Genomic DNA, 13,702 nt, shown 5'->3' with positions numbered 1-13,702 from the left:
AACGAGCTTTGCGAAACAGCCCATAAGCCTTTTCCAACATGTGACATTTGGCAATGTGGAAAAGATGGATTTGTTGGGATACAATTCCTGGTAGGGTGTTAATCCTGATTGATACCTGAATCAATACGGCGCGTATAAGTCACACTACAATTGTGTCTCATGATCTGTTGTGGTCCGCGGTAACGGACGGGCGGCAATCAAAACGTTATCAGATTTCTTAGCTCAGTTCCCAAATATACTTTGACACTCGACGGTCGACTTGTGGGAAGACTTGCTCCGGATCATGCCCTCATGTGTCTGGTCGGCCGAGTCGGCTGAAGTGTCGTGTCAAGTGTCATGTATTACGACTCAGGCGTATGAAGCTGAGGCAAGGTGCAGTCAATGACCAGCGACAGAGGCGCCTGTTTGGCTCAACGAGACCCGGCTTCTCCCCGTAGGTGATTGCTCTTGAGCCTATTCTCAACAAGGCAGCATTCCATGTTTTAAGGGCTGTTTGCTCAAGGTGAGGTCAGAGGCACCGAGTCTATTGAGTGCCCTTTCTGCTCTCAAACCTTTGCAGACTGTTTTTCAGAGCGAACCATAAATCGAATAGCTCAAGGTACATTTTTAAAGCTGGTTGGAAATGGGGCAGATTCTACTCACCGTATCAGCTTTAGCTGAGTCGTGAATGATATTGTGCCAGCTAAGTAATCAGCGTCTCGTGTAGCATCTGGTTCCCAACTAGACACTGGTCGCTAATCGGGAAACTAGCTTGGAATCTGTTTATTGACGTTCACATCGCGATCTTCTGTGCGTGCGCACCCTCAAAGGGGTATCGCTGCCTATCCATCCCAGAAGACATGCAGCGTTCATGTGCAGGCTTCGCAAATCGTCTTTTGTCGAATCCTCTCTGCTTCTTCTTCTTCTTCTTTGAGGCTGTCTGGTAATGACTGGGCAGAAAGAACCCCGCATGTTACATTTTGTTCCATTCGATAGTTGTTGGAATGTGTCAAAAATCCGCTGATCCCTTTCACATCGACGATCAGTCACGGCCACTAGCAAATCCCTGCTGGCGTGTAGTCGAGGAGGGGGGTCCAGCAGTTGCTCATCACTTGTCGGAATATGCAACGACGATGCTGCATGATCAATGGAACTCCTGTGGTAGCTTATCTGTAATTCATTGCCATCAGAAGACGTCGAGGGGTTCAGTGAAGTTGCCACGTATTACTCAGTACAGTGACAGTACATTGCTGGCTTGGAGGAAATATCAGGCCTTGACTCTACTTTTTGCGAAACGTCGCACCGAGAGCGAAAACCCTCACGCCCCACAGCTTACCTCCATCTCGGAAATGTTCCCTAGGAACCAAAAAGTCCCCCGACGATCTGTGGAGACCAGAACGTGGGTTGAGCTGGGGATTGAGACAATTGAGCCCTTGAAGATGGAGTTTAAAGGACCTGAACTGCTTGATCAGATCGCCAAATAGTATTAAGTTCCGCTGCAGCTTCCCACTTGTGGTGGTGCTAGTTGGAAGATGTGGTGAGAGATAGATTTCGTACAGGGTCAAACTGTCAATCTGAAACGGCTGAACCAAGACTCATGCCACCTGTCGATTGAGCTGGACAAGGGGCATCAACGCTTGAAAATTGCTCCTAACAAGGTTTGTTCCTTTGCATGCGAGAAATGCATACCCTGCTCGATCGGTCACAGATGAAGACACTAGCTGGGCATAACAGTTGACCCCATTTTGGGCTTTCCGCGGCAAATGCTTGAGAAACGATGTTTGTTGACAAGCCAGCAAGGCGAGTAAAGTTGTCGACCGGTGCCGGAGGCACGGATCATGGCATATGCCGACAGAGCTATTGACTGGCCGGCCACGGTTAGGTTTCGGTCTCTTGAATTTCTGATGCTTTGGGCATAACTTGCAGCAGAGGCTGAGTTTGGCACGGAGCCGTCGCCGCAAAACTCGTCCAATGGTAGACTGCCAACCAGTGTGGGAATTTGTTGGATACGACTCCATCTAGGCGTGCACGGTAAACTCTGTTGAGACCATGGGTGGTTCGCCCGCCTTGGCAAGGTTCTGAACAAATGTTTCTCCAAATACCGGCAGCCATACAGGACAGTAATGCTGTCGTTATGAATTAGGGTCCAGTGGAAATACAGTGCCCCCGGTTCTGGCAGAAGTTTTGTTGTCGTGGCTGTTTTGGCGTCGCTGCCTGTTGATTTATCCCTGCAGGAAAGGGACATGTCAAAGCTGTGAAGAGTTTGGATGAGCACTGCAATGCAACTTCCTACCCACCACGGTCAATATGGAGTTCGTCAAAGACAAGGAAAATGCTCGATTGGCATGCATATCGTTCGATTAAATCGACAGTGTGGCAAATGTTGTGTTCCTTGATCGGGTTGGTAGTATTCCCGGTTGATGTCCAGCATCAAAGCAGTCAGTTTGCTTTGACGAGGTCAGAAAGACGCAGAGTCAGGATCGGAGATTTGCAGGGCCATCAGGAGTGGCCGATGGCGCTAGCCCGTTTTCACGACCCAGCCTCAAACCGCCAGGTCTCACAAGAGCTGCGTCTGGGAAAAACTCACCAGGGCCTGGCATGGGCATGCATGTACTGAAGATGTGCTCGGCTGGAGACAGGCTGGCAGGCTGGCACTAAGAATGTGATGCCACACGGAATTGCAGATACATGCTTCGAGCTTGCATGAAGGGAGAGTGATGCAACTAACGGGGGTCGGACTGTGTTTTTGTAGCGTCTGCAGGATTTGATTTGAGGTCAAAGCCGGTCGTCCTATCTGAGTGCAAGCGTCCTGGATGCATGGACGGAGTTGGTGCGGTTGATGCGGGCCGTTCTCCATACGAGCACGAGAGGCGACAGGTACGCACAGCCTGGTACTCCGTAAAATGGACATATATGGACAGATTGCAGTGCACAGGCAGGCACTTGTAAGCTTGAGCTTGGTCGGCAGAGAGGGAAATTTTGCTTCCCCGAGCGATTTGTTGACAATGATATCCTTGTCTGCCGCGTATGCCTCCATGACAAGCTCACACCTGTTGACTCACACTGTTCTCGTCGTCCAGGCTCAATGAAAAAAAAAAATTGTGAACCAGCAAATCAATTCCAGCCATCAAAGCGCTCGCGTCTTCGTTTGGTGGATTTATCAAGCAAGGTCCATTGTGCCCCAGTTGTCTCAACCATCACTCACATGCTGACCGGTGGCCGATTCCCAAGCAACTTGTCCTCGATTGGCAAACACCGAGACATTGTAGGCAACAGTCATGCCATACCTTGTTGCCTGGTGTTGTATGTCTGCAGCTGTCAAGTAATCAGAATATAATGACCGTGATCACCGTCGCCGAGTGTCAATAGTGTTTTTCTCTTGAGAACTGCTTCACGCTGATGACAACAATGTATGGAGCATATTATGTTCCGCAAGCCTCATGGCCAATGACTATTGAAATTGCACCGCCGACATCGTGCCTCCGTCTCCATCAACATATGACAATGTGTAAATAGCGTACCGTGCCGGTTTGTATTTGCGGCTTCTCGGCTTCTCATCAGGCTTGGCTTGTCGCGGGCGATGTGTCATGACTGGTCGGTTTTCGGCATGGATACGTTCACGGGGCATCAGTCTTACCAAAACAATGTAGCACCTGCTAACGTCTTGCCTTCAAGCGCCGTAACAGCATTCTCGCTTGTTCCTGTCTTTGACGGCCTCTGGAATATCAATCTCATTTGTTCAGGCAGAGAAAAGAGGCTTGCTCGTTACACAGCGGGCTGCCATGTCAGGCCGTCCTTGCAGCATGCCGACAGAGACACGGCTTGCTGCTGCATGTCTCATTACACAGCTACCATACTGCCCAATCCGGTAGTTGTATTGTGCCTGTTGACGAGCTGGGTGTGGCGGGTTGTGCATGTCTTCAACACCATGCAGCTTGCCTATCACTGCCAACATAGGAGCACAATGGTGGATTGTTGGCACCATGTATCGTCAGCCAACTACTGTACTGTACTCTGTGCTGACTGTATATTTGCTGTGGCAGGCCATGAACAAAACAAACGCGACGTTGTTCGTGCTGATTCCTTGGGCTGCGCCATGGTGAGCTGTGCCAAAACAGTTTTGATGCAAGGGCAGAAACGGTGGCTTTGTGGTGACTCGCATGGCTTTTCTGGCTGAGCCCAACGCCGGCGACGGAGGTGGACAATACCGACGACAGCGGTTCCGTTATGCGCACTCCCACTCCGGGCCCTTCGTTTCGGTGTCTCCTGTTCGGTATTTTTGTGCGTATTTGCTGAGCATGCTGGGTTCTGGGATTGGGAGTGTTGCTTTGGGGGCACAAGGCTTGGTTTACCTTTACGCGTCAGTGAGACTAGCCTCGTCATCCTTGGGCGTGGCTTGGAAACGCCAAAGGAAACAACTGCTCAGAGTGTGCTGACCGGAGCCCGTTAGTTCTAACGGAACCACCGGGAAAGTCCAAGACTCCGTAAGTAGGGTGACAGGTATCCGTGAATTCGGGTGTTTTTTATTCAAACAGAGCATTCACAGAACACTCTGAGTGAATAGGTGGCCATTGTGCTGTGTGAACCGCGGGAGAAGACGGGCTGATGATTCCAAGTTTTATGTCTAAGAACTCCGGAGTGTATTGTTTTGTTCATGATGACTCCAGCAGCACAATCAACCCAGAACCATGGCGGTTGTGGCTGTACTCAGTACGGCGTGCATTGATGGAGACAAAGTCGAAAGGAACATGGAACCCACGGGCCTGACCTTGGCACTAGTCCAGCGGCATGTTCCCTGGCCCTGTGTTCTGATCTTTCACAGCCCCGTCGTTGGACTCTGTGCATTCCTATATTTGATAGCTCGCCATGACAGACCAAGTTTGGAAGCACCATCGTTCCGCCAGCTTTTGTAACAAATAGTTGTTCACGGTTAGATTCAATCACATGCTCCAGGCCTCACCTAGGAAAATTCTTCTTTAGGTCATTGTTGCAATGTACGGAGTACCGACCTGGGTAATTCGTGTGAAGCCGCCTAGCCTCCACCAGATTTTGGCAAGGCGAGGGGACAAGTCCAGTCCAGGGTTCAGGTAGGTCCATCAGGCCGAGAGTTGTGTCCGTGGAGCCTGGAGCAAATTACCAACATGAATCCGGGCTGGGCAACAACCGTCAGGTCTGCTTTGTCTGTGGTGAGTCGATTTGAGTCAGGGCCTTGTTTTGGGGGTAGAGTTGGAAGAGTCGCTGCCTTGGCCCAGGATCCAGCCTGGACATGGAGCCAAAAGGACCCAAAGACCCAAGGACCAAAGTCCTACCAGAACCCACTCTGGGCAGCCAGGTGTCAAAGCTGCTGCACGAGCTCGTGTATCTGCATATATGCTGCATATATGCATGAATGAGAAACTGGCTCCTTCCTTGGCCACCCCTCCCTTTTTGCTGCCCCCACTCCCACCCCCCTCCGGTCCCCCACTACCTGCATGAGCAGCCAAACTGCAACTTCGCCCTGCCAAAATCCACAAACCCGCAAACCACGCTACTTTCACTTCCCTTGCGGTCTGGTACCCGTACGCGGCCACAGCCGATCCTTGTTTGCCTTGAAAGACACTTGGGACTTGAATTTGGGCTTGGGGTGTGGCCGGCATCGTCGATCAAGCCAGACAATCGAGAGGAGCGCCCTTGGATCCTCTCTGGCCATACAACCGTGCCACCAAGACCCTTTTTTAACACCAGGCTCTTTCCATCTCCATCCGTCCCGGCCGTTGCTTTAACAAGGCCGTCCCTCCCATTTACTATTTCTCTCCCTCGCACACCTCAGTCTCTCACACGCCCCTTTCCTTGGATCTGAACCTGGTCTGCCTTCTTCTTTACTTTAAAGCTGCCCGAGGATCCTCTTTCTCTCGTCCTGCTCCTCCTGAAAGAAATATAAGCAACCCAAGCCCTGGTCACTTCGATTGTCCAGCATCAACAAACCACCCACCCTTGACCAGACACGTCAACGACTCAGGGATTAAAGGACCCCTTCATCTGAGCCTCAATAACAACGAAACGACCCTTTCATCCAGCACTCGGGGTTTTTTACAAGAATCTCTACGAACCGTTAGCCGAAGTCGTCCAGGGGTTTACTGAAACTCGGGTTTTTTTGTCATTTCAGACAGCCCGACTCGTGCATCTTTGTGACACACGGTCCCATATACATATACAAGCCTTCACATATGCGGCATAATCTCCCAACTATAGATACCGCCATGTCCTCGGCCAGCACAATCTCATCCCAACGATTTGGCTCATCTTCCTCCGCCTCCTCCGAATCAGGACTATCTACTGAGTCATCCTCCATTACCGGCTACAGACACAGCATGGACTCTACTACCGCTCGACCAGCAGTGGCCTCCGTCGAGGTCCTGCGCTGCATGCGATGTGCTCGCTCAGTCGAAGCCACCTCAACTGACGACGTGAGCTCGACTGGCATGGTACGCATCTCCCACAACCTCTACTACTGTGAGCGTTGTGCAAAGATTGTTGGCTACAAGTAAGCCTTTCGACACAAGCCTAGGCACGGCACACAATTTGGACGTTCAAAACGGAGCGAAGCGAATCATGACCACCATTGTTTTTTATTTTTACTTTTTCCTCTTCGGCAAACGCATCCGTTGCGCGTACACGGGCAGCGCACGGATGCGTTATACATACATCACCATTGCCCTGTTTTTGTTTTCACCAGCGGACTATAGAAAGGATACCCACTCAACATGTGATACTGCTCCCTCGGATAACGAGTTGGCGTCAAGGCGCTACATCAATTCCATTCCATCTCGGCTCTCGGATTTGCGTTGCATGGCATAATTGGGATGTTGGTCGTGGCAATACGAGAGCGTCGAAGCACGGGGGACTCAAAACCTGCAACATGTTGTCAAGCTGGAAATTGGTCTCCATGGCCAGGACTTCACTAGCTTGGGGAAATCTCTTCGGGCGTACGGCTCAACACCGCAGACACGCCTATATTCGCATCACAAAACAAGACCGTCGCCATGGACGTTTTGGGACGTTGGACAACAGCTCTAGGTGCACTTCCATGACTGCCACTATGAAACCCGTCGCCATGGATATCGATTGAAGGCACCGCAGTGCACCACGCCTCATTTGTTGACACTCTGGCAGTGCCAACGAAAGAGTGGTTGCAACCTTGCCGCCAACTACGGTACCTTGAAGCATGGGTTTGGAGCAGGATGAATAACAAAGCGACGGACCATTTTTCTACTGTTTTGCGGGGCGGAAGTACGTCACATATGTCCGACGAAGTGGATTTATCTTCAGAGACTTCATTTCACTCCTGGGTAAAGAGAAGCCACGGCATTGGCAGTGAATAGGACTTGCTTGGCATGGAGGCGACTCCGTTTAATGCGGATTGACACAGAATGAGTGCGGGCGCTGGAATCCCGACACGAGACGGACGAGGAGGCTGCTGCGCAGCATAGCATGAATGTACACGGACTGGGTAGATAGACACAAATGATACCACATGGCGGATTGCCTACATTTTCATCTCTTTTGGCTTGTGCGCATTGGTGTTCTGTGATGTCTTGTTAGGCGCACATGTCAAGGCGGCAGGTCAGACCAACAACATAGCACGCACATCTTCATCAGACGCAAACACGGCGATCACAACAATGTGGCAACCCCTATCTTCAACTGCCCAACTAATCAGACCACATACTTGACTCGACGAGTCTTGGTTCCTGGCTAATTCTTTCACCTCATTCCCTTTGGTCAATTCCTTCGTTGCCCACGATTCCTTGGCACAAATAGTGGGGCTGTGGTCACTCTGAAACGAACCATTTCATCGGCGCTAGCCAAACAGCGTGAGTCGATTCCCAAGGAAAAGTGGGGTCTAAGGACACATCGCGACAGGTAGGAAAAAAAAAAGTGGCATGGGATAGGAGTTTTTATTCCTCGCGTCGGTACGCGCGGGTGAAGACAAAAGTGGGTTTTTTGTGATGAATTTTAATAACTCTTGTTTTCAATGGCATTGATTCTAGTGCTGTCTTTGTTATTCTATTTTAGTGTATGACAGCTGTTGACATTCATGTGAAACTGGACTGAGTCGCGTTTTCGTCTCGATTGAGAAAAGTCCCGGCTCTCGCGAATTCCAAAATAGTTGTGGGTTATAATTACCAGTAAGCTGGGCCAGGGTACGGAGTATAGCTGTAATTTAGCCTCGTGTCATACTAGCATGTTAAAATCACGCAGAATTGCAGACCATTGGTACGTTTCAGTATATTTTTCGCTTCACATAATTACGAGGACAGTAAAGATGTACCTTCTGCATTTGGTTCCTGTCCCGGCTGTGATTGCACGACTTGAAGTGATCAACACTCGGTTGGAAATATCCTGGTGTTGATACGGAGTGTGTGCCTGCTATAATTAAAACGTGTCGGACCCTGCGAGCAGGGCATGGAATTACGTGCAGCGAGGCATCTTGATCGAGGAGATCACAGGGTTGGTGAAACGGGCCCTTGTTGATTCCATCTTCAATGTTGGTGGCTTGGATTTGGGCACTGCTCTTGCTAGGTTTGTGGCAATGCTGTCAACACATACTCCGTAGACGAAGGTAGATTAATTCGGGCAAGACAAATGGCGGAATTTTTTAATGTTTCAATATTTCGTTATTTGCCGAGATTTCGTGCCCAAAATAGAAGTGCTCGCTAACTTTTGCATGAGCGTCATCTTGTAAGTGGGCAAATACGAGTTTTGAACAGTTATTTGGGGGTCAATTTGGTCAAAAGTTGCTGGGGGATAATTACATGGCCAGGGTTGAATTTGGGCTCAGTGTTGGCTTACGTTGGGTCACAGCCAGCATGGATGACCCTGTCTCGCACAACTCTATCACGATTTGCCCTGTTTGCACTGATTCCAAGTTTGATTATTGCAGAATCTGACGCAGTGACATGCAGTCGCTTCTCATCTGGTAACCAACGCTGTGTCCGAGCCACAAATCCAGAATCAGGCCACAAGTCACAAACACCTCATCACGACACTCGCGACAAAGTTTAAAACAACCTCAACACGTGTGCAACCTTGTCGGAAATCATTCTCCCAACTCTTGATTTGCGCAAATTCATCCCAACCTGGCACTCCTCACGCCATTACCTTTCTTCCAAGCTTCTAGAAAATCAGTCCTCTTCCATTCAGGCTCGTCCCACCCCCAGCATCCACAACTCAGTTGAGGCTGAGCATGCCATACCAAACGAGTCGTCAACTCCAATTCACCATGTAAAGTGAGTGGCTGGCCTTACGGCGCTGTTGCAGCTCACCGTTTTTTGTGCACCACCGCCGATGTCATCATGCATCTCAATCGTGACCGTGCACGACGAAGGTCTTCCCCGCCAAAACCAGACTGACGGTTTTGAGTCTTGACACCTAATTTGCAACTTGGGCGATTATCTCCCGAGTTGTTTCGGGCCCAACGATGCCGGCTGCCATGTGGCTCTATATTAACATGTCTGTTTGTGGGTTGGTGCCGCGCTTGCGATGAATAGTTTTTTATTTTCGGGTGACTTGCCAAGACGCTTACATACGAGGACGCTCTTTAGCTCATGTAATCTAATGTACGAAGTGTTGTGATGGAGTTGGACATGTCCGGCGAGTTTCCGGCGCAGCGGCTCTCGCAAATGATGACCCAATTCGGCTATTATTGAGTGTTCAATCAAATCACAAAATTACGTGCGAGCTCAAGTGTCAAGTGGTCCAATTGCATTGATTTCATCGATCGATCTCCCAAAGTGATGCCATCATACCGCCCACATGCATACATTTCATCATCTATTGCGCAAACACTCATTCCCTGCTCAACTCCATCATTACAATCCTGCAAAAACAAGACACCAAGCCCAAAAACCCAAGCCATCACATCACCACTCCAACACCATCCCATGTCACCAAGAAATTTCCAAGCCCTCGCGCCAACGCAACCCTTCACAGTCCAATAAACCCCACACATCCCTTGTCCCTCTGACCTCATCGCGCATCGTGACCCTCAGTCCGCACCGCGTCGCCTGCATTTTTAACTGGTCTTTCGTAGCCAAGGGGTCGTGTTTGCACAAAAAAGGGAGGGGGGTGTGCAGCGCGTACCGCGTTTTGCAGAACCAAGATGCGGTGCACTTGATTGATATCGTGACATGCAATTAATGAGGGCACGGAGATGCCTCCGTTAGTGTTGCTGTGACTGCATGTTGGGGTTGCATTTGGAGGTGCGACTGGGCATGTGGTATATGGCTTCGCGTGAGATGTGAGAGGAGGTGGTGTTTCGTATTGCAGATGCTTTGCATTTGGTGTTGGGATGTTAATATATGCGTGGATTTGGTGTTGAATGGCGGCTTGTTCGTGCGGGGTTGCAATGTAATGGACGCTGACTGATGAGCAGATTGAGCATAGGACTTTGGATGCTGATTTCACTTGTGATACGGAGTGTAATGACGATACATGCATGATTAATTACCACATCGCAATTATAGACTTATATTGCTCGGTATTGTATGTCGGGGATATCTCGGCCAACTAACATGCATCCTCACCACCGTCCATTGAGCAAAACAACAAAACATGCATCAAGGGAGATGAATGCTACCGTTGTAGCGCTTTATATTACTACCATATTGTAGACTCTTTAATTATCAGACTGACGATCCGTCGCAGACTGGAAACACAATTTAATCGGATGGGTGCCGCCATACTTAATAGGCTCATTTACATACACATCTCCCATGGATAACTTGCCCTACCAGACATACAGCTACAACCCTCTTAGTTTACATGGTAGTTCACCGTCCCTTGACCAATCGAGCATCAGTAAAACATGTAAACCTTTATGCTCCTAAAGGATCACTGCTTTTATCTGCAAAGTGTCAAAACAGTCGTTTCTCTGTCTCCAGTTTTGACATTTAGCACATTTAATACGTTCAACTCACTGCCATATACAACGCTACTCCAAATTCCGCGATCTATACCTGTCAAAGAACATGGCGGCTAGGTTATTTAGCCCGGCAAAAGGGAACTTTCCGCGAATGCAGAGAGATTGTACAAGTTATCTTCCGTTGACAATAGCCAAATCACAAAAGGCAGAGCCCTGTCCTTATACGGCCGGCCACTAACACAACACCAAAGCAGGTAGTGTCACTTTCAGACATGGCCATATTTACAACATGACTCTCTTTGAAGCGTAATAGTAGCTGACTATAAGTTGAACCATGTGACTCGCAGGTAACGCGGCCAACCACTCTGCTGTTGACAGGCATTCAATGAGTGCCGCTACCAATCATAACCGTGCTTCCAATACATCTTTGTCTTTTTGTAAACATAAGTCGAGGCGTTTTGCATAGTCTGGTAGACTAATATGAACCTACAACATCTTACGGTAACAAGACTGTCGAAATGGAGACATACAGCCTGATTCATGCCGCCACCTCAACTCTCAGCAACCTCACATATCACTCGCGTACCTTCACACTCCAGCCGACCAATCATCCATATGACTCTCAAACTACCACAGATTCAACCATTTCTATATCAATACTACCTAGATATGACGAAGCAGGCGCCTTATTCCTGGACACTTACAGCACAACCACACCTTTACTCAACCACTTACACAAAGCTGACGGGCCAAGTTCTTGAAAACAGTAGTTAGGCCCCCTCCTTGAAATCAGATGCAATTACGGCCCAGCAGTCCAAGCAGTCATCAGTAAAGGCTTCATGTAGCAAGATCTAATCAACGAGCCTTGCTCCTCTGCCGACTACTCCCATCCCAGCAGACAAGCAGTCATATCTAAATAACAAAGTTCAGATTTAATAATCTCAAACAACTATATTCCTCCGGCATACCTTCTCTTTAGCTCAGCCCATTCTCGTAGACTGCGCTGGCAATTACCAGCCCATCACTTACAACCACTGTCACAACAACTTAAAGTTGACGCTATATTGCAGCATAAAACTCCAAACTCCCACCATGCCAAATCCCATCATCACCATCATACCAACCAACACCACTACTCCTCCATCTTCACATCCCCATCCCTCCCCAAATTCTTCAACAAATAACTCCTCTTAAAATACTCATTCGGATGCACAATCGTCTCCAACTGATTCGCCGTCAAGACACTCTCATCCCTCGCCTTCTTAATCTCCATCTTGTGCAAATGCTCAAACACCCTACACACACACAAATTAGCAAACCATCCAACACACAGTCAAGTACACCAAACATACCGATTACAAGCCATGTGATACTTCTGATTATCCTTATCCTCCTTCACACCCTGCAGGACCGCCCTGTCCGCCACCCCCATCGCCTGCACCAGCGCCGTCAGGTTCTCCATGTTGAAGTGTCTGTACGGACAGCCGTGCGCGTCCCCCGCGCCAGGCGGGTGCTCCGTCAGAATCTTCTGACAGCTATACGGGCTGTAGCCGCCGCCGCGTCTGTTCGAGTCGCCGCCCACGTCGCCGTACGCGTGGCGCACATTGTACCGGTAGTCCTTGTTGAACTGGTCGTCTGTGATTTTGTGGAACGAGCTGCGCCAGAACATGAGGCACTCTTCGAGGTTGAGCCCTATGCCCTTGAGGAAGAGCGTGTACTGCAGGCGGCCGAAGTGCTTGAGGTGGGCGTCGCGGCGGAGCGAGCGGTGCAGGTGGGACATGCATGCTGGGAAGTGCTGCGAGAGGTTGTCGATGTTGGAGGCGGTGATTTGTGCGCCGGCCGGGGCGGACGAGTTGGATGAGTATGCGGAGTCGGGGGTGATGAAGTTTTTGGAGAGGTGGTTGAGGATGGGGGTGAGTCGGTCGTCTTCATCGAGGCGTGGTAAAGCTCGTGCAGTCAGCTGTCAAATGTTAGCGATGATTCTTGATGTGCAGCACGAGCTACATACCTCGAGTTGCTTCTCTAGTCGCGACGAAAACTCTGCCACAACCATACTCGACTGCTCCCTTCCAGGAACAAACGCCTTGCCCTGCTTCAAAAACACCCTCCTACCCTCGATTAAATCCGGCACCCTCTCCCAATCCACCTTGAACCACATGTCGTCCTCGGCGCCGGATTTCTTACTCCCCACCATGGCAGCCAGGTCCGCCGCATACTCCCTCTTCTCCTCGTCCGTCACAGCCTCCCACCAGTCCAAATCAAGACTCGACACAAACGCCGACCGCTCAGACATATCATCGCTGTTAAAACGCATGCGGAAAAGCATCGTTTCCACACGCGTGAATCTGCGGCGCAGGTCCTCCGTCGAGGAGAACGCCAGCCTGAGTATGAAGTGGCTGTAGTGGTCCTTTTGCCTCTGGCTAAAGAGTCTCGCGGCAGAAGAGGTATTTGTGTCGAGGGGGATATACTTGTCAAGAATGGGCTTCATGTGCGATGCTGTCTCGGCGGGCGTGCGGTTTCTAAAGGAACATGCCTCCAGTTCACCGAGAACTACGACGCTCCACCTATTAGCAACCTTCTTTCTTTTCGTGTGCTCATGTAGAATGCGAACCTCGCAGGCGGTCAATTGCCCATTGTTCAAACTGCTCAAGCGTAATGTCTGCGGTCGGCGCGTCGGTATAAAAGTTCAGTCTGTGAGGGTAGCTTGCGTCCTTGTACTGGGGAGTCGCGAATTGCTTCTTCCTGTGGTCCACCACATTTCGCCGTTTCGGATCGATGCGGTTATAATCCTGGCGCAGCATTGTCACGATTTGTGTGCTG

The 13,702-nt window shown here is 49.9% G+C and overlaps 6 protein-coding genes across 6 annotated transcripts; 3 read left to right on the top strand and 3 right to left on the bottom strand.

The window, feature by feature from the left end:
• Nucleotides 1-983: 983 nt before the first annotated feature.
• Nucleotides 984-1,463, top strand: VFPPC_17761 (hypothetical protein; the record flags this gene model as incomplete). Its single annotated transcript, XM_022429448.1, has 1 exon — nucleotides 984-1,463. One exon carries the CDS (start codon nucleotides 984-986, stop codon nucleotides 1,461-1,463), a length of 480 nt encoding a protein of 159 aa, XP_022285514.1.
• Nucleotides 1,464-1,696: 233 nt separating this feature from the next.
• On the bottom strand, nucleotides 1,697-2,224 carry VFPPC_17762 (hypothetical protein; the record flags this gene model as incomplete). The annotated part of the gene is made up of 2 exons (XM_022429449.1): nucleotides 1,697-1,843; nucleotides 1,904-2,224. 2 exons carry the CDS (start codon nucleotides 2,222-2,224, stop codon nucleotides 1,697-1,699), a joined length of 468 nt encoding a protein of 155 aa, XP_022285513.1.
• A 1,335-nt stretch (nucleotides 2,225-3,559) lies between these two features.
• Nucleotides 3,560-4,156, top strand: VFPPC_17763 (hypothetical protein; the record flags this gene model as incomplete). Its single annotated transcript, XM_022429450.1, has 1 exon — nucleotides 3,560-4,156. One exon carries the CDS (start codon nucleotides 3,560-3,562, stop codon nucleotides 4,154-4,156), a length of 597 nt encoding a protein of 198 aa, XP_022285512.1.
• Nucleotides 4,157-6,185: 2,029 nt separating this feature from the next.
• VFPPC_15738 (hypothetical protein) lies at nucleotides 6,186-6,506 on the top strand (the record flags this gene model as incomplete). Its single annotated transcript, XM_022428979.1, has 1 exon — nucleotides 6,186-6,506. One exon carries the CDS (start codon nucleotides 6,186-6,188, stop codon nucleotides 6,504-6,506), a length of 321 nt encoding a protein of 106 aa, XP_022284454.1.
• A 3,170-nt stretch (nucleotides 6,507-9,676) lies between these two features.
• Nucleotides 9,677-9,970, bottom strand: VFPPC_15737 (hypothetical protein; the record flags this gene model as incomplete). Its single annotated transcript, XM_018293490.1, has 1 exon — nucleotides 9,677-9,970. One exon carries the CDS (start codon nucleotides 9,968-9,970, stop codon nucleotides 9,677-9,679), a length of 294 nt encoding a protein of 97 aa, XP_018144686.1.
• A 2,044-nt stretch (nucleotides 9,971-12,014) lies between these two features.
• Nucleotides 12,015-13,683, bottom strand: VFPPC_04174 (DNA primase large subunit; the record flags this gene model as incomplete). Its single annotated transcript, XM_022428388.1, has 4 exons — nucleotides 12,015-12,177; nucleotides 12,235-12,842; nucleotides 12,891-13,432; nucleotides 13,494-13,683. The coding sequence occupies 4 exons, from the start codon at nucleotides 13,681-13,683 to the stop codon at nucleotides 12,015-12,017; spliced, it is 1,503 nt and encodes a 500-aa protein (XP_022284453.1).
• Between the last annotated feature and the right edge of the window lie 19 nt (nucleotides 13,684-13,702).

The sequence above is a fragment of the Pochonia chlamydosporia genome, chromosome 3, assembly GCF_001653235.2.
Source record: "Pochonia chlamydosporia 170 chromosome 3, whole genome shotgun sequence".
Lineage (NCBI taxonomy): Eukaryota > Fungi > Ascomycota > Sordariomycetes > Hypocreales > Clavicipitaceae > Pochonia > Pochonia chlamydosporia.
The sequence above is the reverse complement of the archived record's forward strand: the minus strand, read 5'-3'. Positions and strand labels throughout refer to the sequence as shown.